Genomic DNA, 15,831 nt, shown 5'->3' on the forward strand with positions numbered 1-15,831 from the left:
TACAGGAAAGGAAGGAGAGGAGATCGATAGTTCCATTCTAAGCCCTTGAGGGTATTTCTCTGGCCTTCCTGCACAGGATCTCCTTGACCTCGTTGAAGCGCTATCCATCTGGTTCTTGTAAACAGTTCAGTAATACATTAGCTGAGTGGTGCTTTGGCTTTAGATATTTTGGTCAATGTTTGCTTTGAAATTCAAGGCACTAAAAGCTGAGCAGCAAATGTGCCAGGTTGTGAAACTTGGCAAACATTCAGAAGTGTAGGCTTTCAAGTCAGTACAGTTTGTTTCCTAGCTGGCAAAATACTTTGCCTGATGAGCTCCAGTGACTCCAGTGAGCATAAGCCATTTATTACATGCTATGTGTGTGGATGTAACAATATGTATACAAGGCATACCATTTAGTCAGGGCTAAGTGTGACAGTTTGGATCTCTTCCTTGGCAACATATTTGCTCCAATGGTCTTGCTGCCAGATTTGGTCCAGAATAAATCTTCACTTAAATTACTGTGTGGGTGGCATATTCATGATCTTCTCTGACTTTTGTCTCTTTTTGTCATCTTGCCCATTGTGAAATTAATAAGTATAAAATCCAGACACTCAGATGTGGCTTACAGCTTTCTATATCTGTGGTAGTGTTATTTATTTTCTGAACATTTTTATTCTTCCTTTTCTTTTACAATTGTCATATGGCCTTTACAACCTCTGTCCTTACATGCAGCTGCCTTGATCTCCCTTTTAAAAAATAAGTGCTGAATATTCTTCCTTGTCTTGGTCTTGCTGTTTCACACCTGCGATTCTCCATAAGCGTTTTCACATTCACTTCTGGATGAACACAGTTGGCAAACTCAGGTCTTTCTTGACTGCAGTGCTGGACCTAACGAGGATTCTGTTATCATTATAAAGAGGAATTTGAGCAAAAATGATATTGAAATAAATAATTTATTGAAAAATCCCATAACCCAAAATACAATATGTATTTTCTATTTTGTATCCAAATAAAAGTCTGGGCCTCAGGGTTGCATGTCCGTGTTATTGAAAAAAAGATTGAGAGAGTAAGAGAGAGGGGGGAAACCTGTTTTAGAATATTTGTTGCCTGTTTTCTGTAAAGAGCTGAGGGGGCTTGTGTTGGTTTTGTGTGTGTGTGTGTGTTTATTGTTTCTTGAAAAATGTGATGCGTTGGGGAACTTGTGTCTTCTCTGGAGAAGCTTTAGTAGTGGCATTCATGTAAAGAAAAAGAGAGTGCAAGAGAAAGTAAAGGTCATCTTGCTGCTAGCTCCAGGATTTTTCTGATATGTCACAGTGAACCCCCCAGAGTCAAGAAACAATCTCTGCGGTCTTCCTCAGTGTGACCGAGGGTCAAGATACACTTTAAAACTACTAAGCAGAGGCAGATTTAATCTTTTCAGTTAAATTGTGCTATTTGGTGAACCATTTGTGAACTTGAAAATTGTGTAGGTCTTTTAAAAACTGTTTCAGCATTTGTCTTTCTGTTTAATCTTTGCTGAAGTACACTGAAAGTGGCAGAAAATTTTACGAGCTGCTACTGACCTATGAGGAGACAAGTGCAGCTTTTGTGACATTCTTAAAGCAAGTCTTCAGGCTTGGATGCCCCATTTCAGTGCTCATTCTTTCCTTGGTAGTGGTGGGTACCAGTTTAGATCCATAGGATATCAGAAGAAGCACATTGTATGCTTTGAATAGTCCCATAGGGATCAGCTTAAGGAGAGATGGGGATTGCTTTATACATTAAATTTAGGTAGGAAGGGGTTAGAGAAGCCTAGGTACCTTCATAGGAAAGCCTTCCACTGTCTTTGTGAATGATAACTTGCAATGGGGTGGAGAGCTGGGGACTTCCAGAGGCCACAGGACTGATGCTCCCAGTAGCAGTGGTGAAGAAATCTGGGAACTTGAGATTTTTTCACTACTGACCATAGCTACTGGGAGCTTCAGTGGAGTAACCTCTGTAGGGCCATTCCTGCCCACCCTTGTTTTAGCTAACTTTCCTCTTAGATAAAAAGGACCTAGTCACACAGTGGTTACAAAGTATCTATTCTTTTTCTCTGCTGTCTGTCATGAGGCATAGAAATGGGTGCGTGGGAGCATTGTCTGAACCTTTACTTTCCTACAGAATTGTGCTATTCTGTACAATTAGAGAATTGTCTATAATTAATAGTCTCTGTATTTGCAAGCTGAAGTTGTTTGTTGGGCTTCCTGAAGCCCCAAGTCAGAGATGTGGGTGAAACCTCTGTGACTGACAAATTTAAAAGGTTAAGAGCATGGTTTCACAATTGCTGCATTTCTGGCTAATCCAAGGAAATATAATTGATGCTTCCCCAACCTCCCAGTTTAATGAAATGCAAAGATACAGATTGGGGGACGACTGGCTCTACAGCAGTACATGTGAAAAAGATCTTGAGAGTCCTTGTGGACCACAAGTTAAACATGAGCCAACAATGTGATGCAGCGGCGAAAAAAGCCAATGGGATTTTGGCCTGCATCAATAGGAGTATAGTGTCTAGATCCAGGGAAGTCATGCTCCCCCTCTATTCTGCCTTGGTCAGACCAGACTTGGAATACTGTGTCCAATTCTGGGCACCGCAATTGAAGGGAGATGTTGACAAGCTGGAATGTGTCCAGAGGAGGGCGACTAAAATGATCAAGGGTCTGGAGAACAAGCCCTATGAGGAGCGGCTTAAAGAGCTGGGCATGTTTAGCCTGCAGAAGAGAAGGCTGAGAGGAGACATGGTAGCCATGTACAAATATGTGAGGGGAAGTCATAGGGAGGAGGGAGCAAGCTTGTTTTCTGCTGCTTTGGAGACTAGGACGCAATGTAACAATGGCTTCAAACTACAGGAAAGGAGATTCCACCTGAACATTAGGAAGAACTTTCTCACTGTGAGAGCTGTTTAGCAGTGGAACTCTTTGCCCTGGAGTGTGGTAGAGGCTCCTTCTTTGAAGGCTTTTAAGCAGAGGCTGGATGGCCATCTGTTGGGGTGCCTTGAATGCGATTTTCCTGTTTCTTGGCAGAATTGGGTTGGACTGGATGGCCCATGAGGCCTCTTCCAACTCTATGATTCCAAGAAAAATGTAGCTTTTGTGGTACAGGAAGACCATTAATGACTGTTCAGCGACTGTTCTCATTGTACATGTGGGGTGGAGATGGAATAATTCTCATTTCTTACCTTTAAAAAAATCATGTCTTGACTTCTATTCATGTCCCAGGTTTAATATAAAAATTTAGAAGCAAAATTAAGTTGTTTGAGTTGACTTTAATGGACTTTAGCAGAAGTACAGCATGGGTGTGTATTTGAACAGTGTATTTCCTTCATTGGGTTGAGCAAGACTGCAGTGCAGGGGCTCCACTGCACTGCAGATGAAATGTGTGTCACTAACTTCCCAGGCACCTTCCTTTTGAATTAGGGAGGCTGCTGCCCACCTTTAAAAACTTTTAAAGTATCACCTATATCTTTAGTAAACATTTATTCAACTATTTAATTTTAAAAAATGGGCCTATTTTTCAAAATGTTTAAAAATTGTTTTGATGAGGTGGATCATCTGTGTCATGTACAGCCAACTTCTGCTGCACCCATAGATGGTATGATAAACAAAGTGAAATGAAAATACTTGCACATCTAGTTCAGTTCACGTACATCTGTGCTACCTGAGCTAAAAATTGGCTTCTGTAACAAATTATCCTGTTTAATTGGATTATTAACGCAAGATGATATGCAGTTGCCTTAAAAGCTATTTCTCTCAGTACAGTTTCAGTCTCAGGAGCACAATGCTATATATAAATGCTGCAGATACATAGGAAGGCTATCTGCATCAATACCCCAGTGTTTGATTTGTTGCCTGCATTCATATCTTTGTGTGTTAAACTTTTTACAGATGTTCTGTGGTCATGGTTAATATAGTAGGCTGGAATTTTGAACATAGACCTGTAAAAGTAAATGTTTTCCCCTGACATTAAGTCCAGTTGTATCTGACTCTGGGGGTTGTTGCTCATCTCCATTTCTAAGTCGAAGAGCAGGCGTTGTCCATAGACACGGTCATTTGGCCGGAATGACTGCATGAAGCGCTATTACCAAGTGGTACCTATTGATCTACTCACATTTTCATGCTTTTAACTGCTAAATTGGCAGAAGCTGGGGCTAACAGCGGGAGCTGGCCCCACTCCCTGGATTCAAATTGCCAACCTTTCGGTCAGCAAGTTCAGCATCTCAGTGGTTTAACCCGCTGTGCCATCAGGGGCTCCATGGACCTGTATGTGTGTTTAAATAATAGTGAATATGTCCATAGACAGTTGTCAATGAGACGCAGAAATGTGGTAAGCAAGGGCACCTCATAAATGAAGAGGGGGACACATAGTCTTGCCCTTCCATCTTCATTCTGGTAACACAAAAGGAATGAGTGGAAAAAGCAGAGAAAATTGGATTGGTGGACATTATAAACCTCCAAATTTCTCTTCTTTTGATACTTGAAGAAATAATGGTGGTAAGGATACAAAACTATGGTGTATGCGTAGTTACTGAATACATGAATAGACCTTGCAAGGAATGGGAAATGTATCTATCTCCCAATGGTTGGATAGACAGTGGTAAAGGATGATGAGGACTGATGTCCATCAACAACTGAAAGGCTATGCTTTCCCCATTCCTGACTTGTTGGGTTTCATTAAGTGGGAAAAATGTGTCCAAATTTAGTTTCGTAATGAAGCGCTGAATAGGAGCATGTGAATTTAAAAAAGAAACTTAGTGCAACAAACATGGAGTTGGAGGGACATATTGGAAGGGATTCTTAAATGACTATATTTAGTATAGCTGTGGCATGGCTAATCTCTCTTTTGTTAACAGCAAGCAACATAAAAACAGATGGACTTTCCAGAGCATCAGTAATGTTTTCTGGATCAAATACAGTATGCAAACATGCATTTGTATCCATTTATGGGTGGAAGATTCAGGCTACCAGTGAAAATCATCACGATAGAGCTTGACGTAGCATGGTTGAGCTCTGAAAAATGGCTCTTGGCACTTAGAATTTAAATGCACTTGGAAAAAGAAGAATATTCTTGTTCTGGACAGAAGTGTAGCAGATCTAATTCTTATTCTAATACTGGCTGGCTCAATTTTACTGAAACTGGTATAGAGAGATTTTCCATAATGTACAATTTCTCCTTATTTGTGTGGATGACATGTGTGATGATGAAGCATTTATAAAACATTTAAAATGTGAAGTAGAAATGTAAAATAATTAAACAATTTATCAGTAGTTTATACTTTTTTGAATGTGCTAAAACCATTAGTGGGTTTGGGCATATCATCTGCTTCTTTTATCCTCATCCAGGCATATGAATGCCTTAATCTGAGATATTTTCTGACACCAGAGATACTTTCAATCTATTACAGGCTGTAAAAATGCTCAATGAACATAGAATTATCTGTGGATGCAGAATCAAGGATGTTCTGCAACACCCAAAGACTTCAAGCCAGAAAACACATATTTGTACAAGGCAGAATATTTGTTCTGAGTAGCTGTAAATCCTTCATGTTTGCAAAAAAAAAGTAACTAAGAGAAATGTAATATATTGATTGGGAAAATGTTTGTCCAAGCAGTTTTTCACCTGTTAAAAATAATCTGTTTGTGAAAGGTGGCTGAAACATTGGGATGCTGCTTACAATGATTCCAGCGAAAGTATCATCCTTTAAGTTTAGCTTGTTTTGGGGGTTTTTTTGTTTGTTTGATGAGTTCTTCAACAAAATGTGATTCCTGGGGATTAAAACATCTTTCCTGATAGATGAGAGTTAAAAGACTTCACACTGTGCTTTAAATCAAACTGCTTTGCAACCTTCCTCAACTAAGGTTCTACATAAGGTCACTTTGAGTTCACATGAGACTGTGATTGAAAAGAAATGAACATTTTTGAGCTGTAACAATAATTTTTATGCAAGGGTTCCCTGAGACCTGGAAATTATTTCAAGGATTCCTCCAGGATAAAAAAAAAAAGTTGAGAAAAGGTGCTCTAGATGCAAAACATCTTTTGTGATGGGGCTTTTTAGCGCTAACATTGAGAGAAGCATTCAAATAAATATTTCTTGTTGTGCTCTTTTGAATACTAGTTTTACAGTTAGATTCCTGCCCACTCTTTTTGTTGGTATTCTGTGTCTCTGTGGTGTACTGGATGCACATTGTTTTGGTTCTTGTACTGCTCTTGAAAGCTTATCCTGTGAGAGACATCTCTTTTATAGTTCTCTTGAATTGGATGAATCCATATTTGCTTGGCAGCTAATAGGATACAGCTTCACAGCTGAATGTCTTACACCTGTAAAGGCTTTTTGCACCAGCACTCTTGCCTTTGACAGGATTGCCTCCTGGCAGCTGGTAGGATTCAGAGCTTGGTTTTTCTGATACATCTGTAAAAATGTGAAGATTGTGTGAAATTCCCCCTTCGCCAAGAGGCACAGAACAAAGCATGAGGGTTTGCAAAAAGCTGTCTACAGGATACAAGTCAGTGTTCGCTGCTGCTCTGTAGAATTGGCTTCAGAAAGTATCTTGAAAATTAGACTCTCTTGGTGAGTTTGTGGATCAGTTATTGACAATCATCTCACTGCCACAAGGAGGTACAACTTCTTATTCAATTGGAAACAATGCCAGGAATTGTGTGTTTACTGACAGATGCTGTGACACAGCAGCACTGTTAACAGAATGCTCTTGGTGAAAATGAGTTTATTTATTGTGTCTCTGTATGTCTTGTTTGTTTCTTGCTTTCTCCAACATTTTTAGTTTTGTCTTGGCTGCAGCAGCTTTATTTCTGCCTTGTGTCTTATTGAGCCCCATCACTTTGGCATGGCCAGAGACTGTATTATCCTGGCAAGGAGTTTCAGCTCTAATTTCTGTGCCAGTAGAGTTTGAGCAGGGTCATCTTGCTGCCTTCACTCATGGCTGAATTTAAGACAGGGAGGAAGGAATTGAGCTAGAAAGAAAGCCTCTGGGAGGTGAAATTAGGGCTGGGGGAGCAGCTGCTTGTCCATCATTGCCTTCCGGGCATGTCCTGCTGCAAATAATATGAATTTGACTTTTCCTGAAGTAGACTTCCAGCTAATCAGGGGCACTGTTTACATATAGGACACTCAGAGAAAATGCCTAACTGCCCAGTAATTAAATACTCGCTCCATCCATTGCTTTCGCTTTTCCCAAGTGCCACCTCTTGCCATCTGTCCAAGAGGACAGTCGGATATCTTTCCCTTAATTATTCATGGAGGTTCAGACACTACTGGGGTTTGATGCCTAACAGGCCTGACTTTTGAGCTTTCGCAGGACAGTCACAAGGTGAAGGCAGTATGATTCCCATCTTCTTATTCATCCAAAACACTGGCTTTCATTGTGCCTGCAGTTTCAGCTTATCCCCTTGATGATTTTTCCCTTCTCCTGAAATTGTTCACGGCTGGAATCCTGGCCTCCAGCTTGTTTCCAGTGGTTCAGGGGGGCAGTGCAACTGAACTGGACAACTGTTTCTATGTGGAGCGTCTATTTTTGTGTCTTTCTAGTGATTGGTTGCTATAGTAATAATAGCAACACCACTTAGCATAATGACATCCCCATTTGAATGTCTGGGAACTTGTTTAAAACTTTAAGGGTAGTTGAGAGCAAGCATGTCCTTGCATCGAAACATAGCTCTGACCCTGTTCTCTCATTTCACCCCATTTTGACTTTGCTAAATTAGGTTTCTTGTAATTGACAAGTCTGAAAAGGCAAATCAGTGCAAAGTTTTCATGATAGTTTTTCTTTTACATAAATTAGCTTGTTGTAGAAAGCATGAAAAGTAAAGTAGATTTGCTTTTGTATCCTGTATATTCTTGTCCTTAATCCTTGAGGAAGCGGGCATACTGAATTAGTTTCTGTTGGCTACTTCCTGAAGTATATCTTCAATCTTATTAAAAATGACAGAACACAAATACACTAATGAGACTGTATTTCAAATTCAGTAAATCAACCTATAAATATATGCATACTTTCTCCTATTGTTTCTATAGCTGCCCATTTACAGGTTCAGGCTTTTGGAACGGTTAAAGGTGACAAAAGTCAGTGTGGTCCAATTATGTTCTCATTTCCATATTCTCAATGAGAGGGGGAAAGGGAGGGAAGCTGTACTTTTCTCGGGGCACACTCTTTTAGGCCACATCTGCTTGTGTATGTATGCAGTATCTTTAGAATGAATATATGAGAATATCTGGCATATTACTACTACTGCTTCTAACAAATGATCAAGAGAGTGAAGCTGTTTCTGTCTGCATTCCTTGGAAAGTACTGTTTTAACAAAACAAGCAATTCTGTGCACCGTATGGCAAGAATCCAGCTCAAGGTGACTTTCAAAGGAATCTGGTTTATATATATAACTGTGACTTTGCTCTTGGCTATTTCTAAAATTATCTGTACTATCTGAACTCCTTTCCCAAGGCATAAACCATGAATACAGGTGTTAATGTTTATTTAAGAGGTTGGCATATAGTACGTGCTTAATGAAGTAGCCTATTTGTATAGCTCGATTTAATTCAGAAGTGGCATGCATACACCCTTCCAAATTAGTAGTAGGAGATAGATGCTGATACCCCCTCTCAAAAAAAAAACTCAGTGCTAATCAAAAATCTTGATCTCTGGAGTGGCACCAGTCCTGAGACATTGGCCCCTGGTGAATTTCCAAGAAAGAAGAAAATAACAATTTTAATTGATGGTCATGAATATGGTGCTGACCCTTAGCATACTGAAAAATAATAATTGCCAGTCTCCCATCTCAGCCTGAAAAGTACTGTTCCAAACTACAAAAACCCTCCCTTTTAAGACTGAAAGAAAGGTACAGCATTTTGCTCTTCTTCGCAGGTGATGTTGTGGATATCTACCAGCGAGAGTTCCTTGCACTGAGAGACCGCTTGCATGCAGCAGAGCAGGAGAGCCTCAAGCGGTCCAAGGAGCTGAACCTCGTCCTAGATGAAATAAAGCGAGCTATCTCTGAGAAACAAGCCCTGCGGGATATAAACCGGACATGGAGCAGCTTATCTGGTAAATCAGGTTTTAATGAGGATGAGCCTCACAAATGCGTGGAAGCACTGGAGAAATGTGTGTGTACATCTCCAAAGAGCAACAGATAAGAATTCATTGATTATGTATATCTCAGGTGGGTTTACCAGAGAGAGCAGGGCAGTGGAGGTACTCTTGAATCCCTGAAATTACTACTTTTCGAAAGATAGTGTTGGAGGCATTAGACATTTCCTTTTGGGTGTTGCACAGTTGTCATGGATGTGATGTAAATACGATGAAAAATGTTCTCTAATCCATGGAAAATATTTCGTAATCTTGAATGTGACAGCTGCTGTTGCACAGTATGTGAAAACCCTAATACAGATCCCAACCCAATGGGCTTAGTCTTCAGCAAGCACACTTTTGGCTGATTTTCTGCCCTCACTGCTTATCCTTAGTGAATGCTTGCATTTCCTAGTCCCTCTGTTGCTTCAGCTTCAACTCGCATTTGTTTTGTTACGTTTTCTGGAGGGCTTCCTCTCTCCTTCTCTTTGTAGTGGTTCTAGCCACCTGATTCTTGTAGGTCAGAAGTTGGGAACACATGGTCCACAGACTACATGTTGGCCCTGCCTATTTTTGCAGACCCAAAACTATCTCCTGGTAAAAGAAAGCTCCAAAAAGGAAGCGTACCCTCTCTGGAATTCTCCCAGAGTGGCAATTCTCCATTACAACAAGGTGCAGATCCCCCAGTATCTTATGAAACCCAAAGTGGACACTCTGTAAAGGCTGTTCCCTTCTGCCCTTTTACTTGATCCTACAGTCCATGCTGGGAGTAAAAAGCTGCACACATAGTAAAGTCTCTGCTACTTTAGTGCCCCCCTGGCGATAATGGCATATAAAGTCTGCATCTGGGGAATGTAGGAGTTAACGAAGTAGAAGTGCTTCTACACATGGCTTCTTTCACAGAAACTTTGGTACTGGAGGCCAAAGTAACACAGCAAGAATAGGAACAGTTTAATATACTGCAAAAACAAACAGCAGTTCATTGTGTTCCAGCAAACCTTTTATTCAAAACAACATATACACATGAAATGAAACAACCAGGTCAGCTAAGCCTTGCACAAGTAATCAAAAACATTTTGAAACTTCTAGAGACTATTAAAGTTTCTTCCAAAATGCCTCTAAGGACAACCTTTTCTTTTACTGCCTTCCACTTTTCTTAACATTTCTCTTTTGATGGCCAGACTTTCAGATCTATACCTTTTTAATAAACTGGGACTAGCTGGTGATGGCAGACTTATCTGCTCAGCCCTTTCCTCCATTTTGCTGTTCATATATGCTCAGTAATACATTCTTAGGGGAACTGCTATTTACCTTGCCTGTTTAAGGCAGGTAAACATATACACAGCTACAGTAGAAAGCGATTCTTTCCCAGCTCAAAATTTGTTGCATTGTTTACTGGAGACACACAAAGATAAAGTGACATTAGCTTCTTTGTTAGAAGCTTCCTTAATAGAAGTACTCCTGGAATTGCAATAGAGCGGGAAATACAGTTCTCTTTTGAAATGGCACACTTTATGATATGATTGTTCTTAATTAAAACTTCGGTTGTAGTTATTATCTGCCTTTAAGTTATTTTCCATTTATGGTACCCATAAGGTGATCCTATCATAAGGTTTCCTTGGCAAAACGAGGGTTTGCCTCATACCTTTCAATATTTCAGAAAAAGGAACTGGCAAACCCAATTCTGAGTATTCCTTGATTTAGAAATTCCTGTGACATTCATAGGGTAGCCATAAATTGATAGACAACTTGAAAGCACATACAGTATACATATCCTGATGAACTGAATGCTAGGTACACATTTCATTTTGCTTTTGAAATGTTCAGTTGCTGCTTTAGATATTCAGTCTCTTGAAATGGCACAGATTCAGAACATAAACCTGTTAGGGAGAAATGGGTCCTTGATTTATGATAGTACAAAAATTCAAGGTGCAGATTGAGATCTTTTTGCTAGAGATTTCATTTAATGTCTACTTCCTCCTCCTAGTCACAAAAGGAGGAGGAGACATGTTTATCTGTCCTGAGTAATTCCTGCTGCACTTAATGGGATTAGTGAGTACAAGTGAAGAAGATTGGACTGATTAACCTAAGTTAAGTGATCATCTCAGCTGGCCAGATGGTGCAGTGAGTGGGTCTGCTTGTGCAGCATCACAGCTTCTTTCTTTCCCTTACAGTCTTCCCCTTCACTCTCCTTTTTTTCTTCCCTCCATCCTTCTGGCAGATGAAACAAAATTAAAATTGTGGAATATCACTAACAAGAATGTGCTGCACCTCCCCACCATTTTTCATCATTTGCCACATTTGCTGTCAAAGGAGAACAGCCTGCAGCCGGCTGTGCACGTTGGACAAGGGCGCACAGGAGGTAAGTGAGTGTTGGAGCTCGTTGCTTTCAGTCACTTCCCTTCATTTCTTGTCTCATCCTTGTTTACACTCTCCCAGCTGTAACTGAGGCGTGAAGGCAGACAAGGATACTGCTATCAGCCAAGTTGCTTGGCTGATATCACAGTCATCTTAGGATAAGTAAGTCAGATTTGATTTACAAGTTACAGCTTGTTGAGGAGGCTGCTGTTGTTCACTTCCTGTGGCAGCCATTATTATTATGAACCAGACCAACAGCATGATCCGTGTGACTCGGCTCCATAACCATCTTGGTGGTGGAGTGATTTATAAGCTGCCTCCATCTGGCAACCGTACTGTATAAACTGGTCCCAAGAGTGAACGGTTTATGGGACAGTTAAGCATACATACAGATGTTGCTAATGCTTTCATCAGTCCTAGTAAACAGTTTGGTTTTTCAGCTTGAAGGCTGATCAAAGCAGAAGCTCCCCATGTTTCTCAGTCTTATTTATTTGCACTAACTAACTTATCCCAGTGGAAGCTCTTGGGAAGGATGTGACCTGAGAGTGGCTGTGCTCCTTTTTCCCGTGTGAACTACACCAGTCGTTCTGAGGCTCCACACTACGTGGCACAGAAGGATAGTAAGAGTTGCACAAACTGAGTGCAGGATTGGGTGCCGCACAGACATGCACATCAGATAAAAGACCCTGTCTGGGGAAAACTGCACTAAATTTTAGAAGAGATAATGTAAAACTGTACACTGTTCCTTTCAACCAGCTGCCGAAGCCTGATTTTCAGAATAAACCTCTTTCTGGAGGTAAAATATTTGTCAGGCAGGCAGTTTTGATCCTCTTAAGACATCACTAGCTTTTCCAATCAAAAACAATGTGTTGTTTGAGGACCTTATTCCATGACAGCCATGGTGGCTTCTGTCAGTGCTTGGATAAGTTACTTTTGGGAAGACTGGTAAGTTGGACAGGGGGTTGGAAGCTGTAGTCTAAAAGGGTAACTTTTCCAGCCTCTGCCACTGAACACCCTCCAGTTGTACATCTAACCCATAAGATCATTGGTTCATGCTTTCTCTAAGTATCCCAAATTTTTCATGTGCTCCAGAGTACATGAAGAATTTGGAACACTTGGAGAAAGCAAATAGAATGCTAGGTTCCTTTGAAACGTAAAATATGAATTTGTGAGGATATACTGTTATTGAGGGACTTCAATTTTGTTTTGCTCCTTTGCAGTATCTGTGGTCATGGGGATCCCCAGCGTCAAGCGGGAAGTGCATTCCTACCTGACAGATACTCTCAACTCTTTGATCTCGGAGCTCAACCAGCAGGAGAAGGAAGACTGTGTCATAGTTGTCCTGATTGCTGAGGTAACGTGATCCTTTCATTTCATCTCTGACTTCAGCTTTGACAGCATCTCTGTATCTCTTTACTGTCTGTCTGACAGGGGCTTGATTTTGGTCCAGGAGGCCACATGTGGTTGTGAAACTGCATCCCCATGTGGCTACAGGGCAATTCCTTTTTTGGCACCAGGTGACAAGACTATGATTCTAAGTCTAACCTCGGGGTGCTGTCTGACAAGATCATTGGGCACATCCTACCAATGGAAACAGCAGACTGTTTCCATTGTGAAACAATGCTTGGATGCACTCAGCTGTAGAGGGTCAATATGTTAGCAGAAGGCTGCATGGCTATTGCCAAGCTGGCACTCGTGTGGGTCCCTTTAATTTAAATTTCACTTGACTTGTTGACCTCTGTCCTTCCAGAATGTTAGGCAGCTGTTCATTGAACTTTTCTGGTAGGACACAGTCTTTAAAATTTCTTTTCAGGATCGTTTGCATTTGCTGCCATCTCCAGCTAGTTATCCCAAGAGAAGGCTTGAGGGAACCCTGTCTGTTTTGTTAGACTAATTCCTTACGTCAGAATCAGTTTCTGAGCCGTGCAGCTAGAACAACTGCAGCACATTAGTACACTGTGGCCGCTTTGGAGTGTGTATGTATGTTTTCTGCTAGTACTCCCACTGGGATTATTTATCTCAGGCTTGAAATAAATTTGTTTCTCTGTAAAAACAAATTAATACCTTTGAGAAAAAATGCCTTCAGTAACATTGTTGTAGAAAGACCAACAACACTTTTTGTCTTCTGATTCCTCTGTTAAGCATGTTTTTCAGTAAGAGAGGTCAGGCGGCTCCATTCTTCTTGAGTTTCTGGTGTCCAGCTGAGCCTGTATTATTTCACAGTGCTTTCAGCCCTTAAAACCAACAGTGGATGCTCTAGCTGTTTTGTCTGTGGTTTAAAAACTATTTTAACAAGGTGTTTTAGGCTTTACATAAATTCACAAATTTACATAAATACATCCCCCCTAAGGAGCCTTGCTGTGTAGGTAGGCTGGAGTAGATAAAAGCTTCAAATAAAACTAAATAAAACAAATAAGAAGGTTTTTTATTTTCTCTTGTCTCCCTTGAGTTGATCAGGAGTTTATCATAGGAGCGAATAAACCAGATCCTCAGAACTAGGAGGGCTCCAGGATTCTTCGTTTTGGGCTGGGCACCACGACATGGCATGCGAAGGCAAACACTGAGGTCCCTGTGGAGCATTGCACATGGTTTAGTCACCCAGTGTGGCTTAGATGGATGACCCTTAGCTTACTGCTGGGCGTGTGCTCTTGGGGACATGGAGACAAATGGTTCTTTGGAAAAAGTGGCATGTCAAACATTTGGAAGGCTTGTGATTGGCAGGCTTTGACTATAGACATGACATTTTAATGTTTCCTCCTTTTGCTTTTAGCCAAATTCTCTTAATCTTGTGAGAGAGTCAACTTGAAATAATCAGGATACAAATTTAGAGGAACAATATCACTCGCCAATTTTTGTGTGCCCCCTTTCTAAAAAAAACCAAATTTGTTTTTTATCCTTATCTTTCATTGCATTGTTTTTGGTGCAAAGTTCAGTAACCTGTTTGATCATTAGGATTATGATATTTCATTCTATATTTCAGACTATTGCCCAGTTTTTGTTATCCAGTGCCCTGGAATGTGCTGGATAAAGGGTGGTGCACAAATGTTTAACATAAATAAAACAAGATCAAATGAAAAGCAGAGCAACTGAAACATTTTGAAGAAATAATATACAGTGTGTATTGGTTTGAAAAGATTATTGGTTTCAGTAACTTTAGAAATATTGAAAATTTGAGCATAGTGGCTACCTGCAACCTGAATATCCATAACTAATTAATAATTTTAATGGCAGGGTTGAGGAGGATTAAGTGATTTCAGCAGTGGTGCAAAAATAATGCTGCAACTTTTTGTGATGATCCCATCATGCATGTGATTGATGTGGGGATTAACCCTTAGCCACACGGGTATTTTTCACAGAGCAAGTGCTTCTACACATTACAGTGAAACAGGGAGAATCATTATTGGGTCCCAATAGGTCAGTCTGCCATAACCGGAACCTTTCATTGGCCAGTAAGAAGTAAGTAAGTAACTTTATTTTTCTATCCTGCCACCATCTCCCGGCAGGGACTCGGGGCAGCTAACATGGGACAAAGGCCCAAAAACACTAGACAAAGTAGAACAATTAAAACATATTGCAATAAAAACACAGTAAAATCGACATTATACAAAACAATTACATTAAACAGGACAATACATTAAACCATAAAAATTCATTTAACATATATGATGAGTTAATAATCAGATACAATATGATGGACCACCAGGTTGGTGGAGGCGCCATTTGAACTAAAGTGCAATAGTATAGTTCTAAAGTGCTTTGGGGCCAAAGGACAAAGTGCAAACATTTCTCGACCGGAGGGGAGGGAGACGGACGTTCAGTTTATTATAAGAAAAAGGGACCTGTACGAAAGAAGGTGTATTGATCTAAATTTTCCTCATGGGGACTGAATTATTCAAATGCGCAGAAAAAAAAACCCCAGGTTTTTAGCTGCTTTTTAAAAGAAGCAAGGATGGGTGCCTGCCTGATCTCCCTAGGGAGGGAGTTCCAGATCCGGGGGGCCATTACTGAGAAGGCCCGCTCCCTCGTCCCTGCCAACCAAGCCTGTGATGGAGGTGGGAGCGAGAGAAGCCCCCCCCCCCCCCCACGGATGAACGAAGAGATCGTACAGGTTCATAGGGGGAAACGTGGTCACGAAGGTCCCAAACCATTTAGGGTTTTATAGGTACGAACCTGCACCTTGAATTGGGACCAGAAAATTATTGGCAGCCAGTGGAGCTCCTTAAACAAGTGAGTTGACCACTCCCTGTAATTCGCTCCCGTTAGCAACCTGGCTGCCAAACATTGGACTAATTGTAGTTTCCGGGACGTCTTCAAGGGCAACCCCACGAAGAGTGCATTGCAGTAGTCCAGTCTAGAGGTGACTAAGGCATGGACCACCATGACCAAGTCAGACTTCACGAGG

At 40.8% G+C, this 15,831-nt stretch overlaps 1 protein-coding gene across 1 annotated transcript in view; it reads left to right on the forward strand.

The window, feature by feature from the left end:
- Positions 1-15,831, forward strand: part of mgat4b (alpha-1,3-mannosyl-glycoprotein 4-beta-N-acetylglucosaminyltransferase B) — a 126,170-nt gene that overhangs the window by 69,106 nt on the left and 41,233 nt on the right. The window contains exons 2-4 of the mRNA XM_003217461.4: positions 8,871-9,050; positions 11,293-11,433; positions 12,650-12,783. Coding sequence (XP_003217509.1) covers positions 8,871-9,050; positions 11,293-11,433; positions 12,650-12,783 — 455 coding nt within the window. The remainder of the gene's footprint in view (positions 1-8,870; positions 9,051-11,292; positions 11,434-12,649; positions 12,784-15,831) is intronic.

The sequence above is a fragment of the Anolis carolinensis genome, chromosome 2, assembly GCF_035594765.1.
Source record: "Anolis carolinensis isolate JA03-04 chromosome 2, rAnoCar3.1.pri, whole genome shotgun sequence".
NCBI lineage: Eukaryota > Metazoa > Chordata > Lepidosauria > Squamata > Dactyloidae > Anolis > Anolis carolinensis.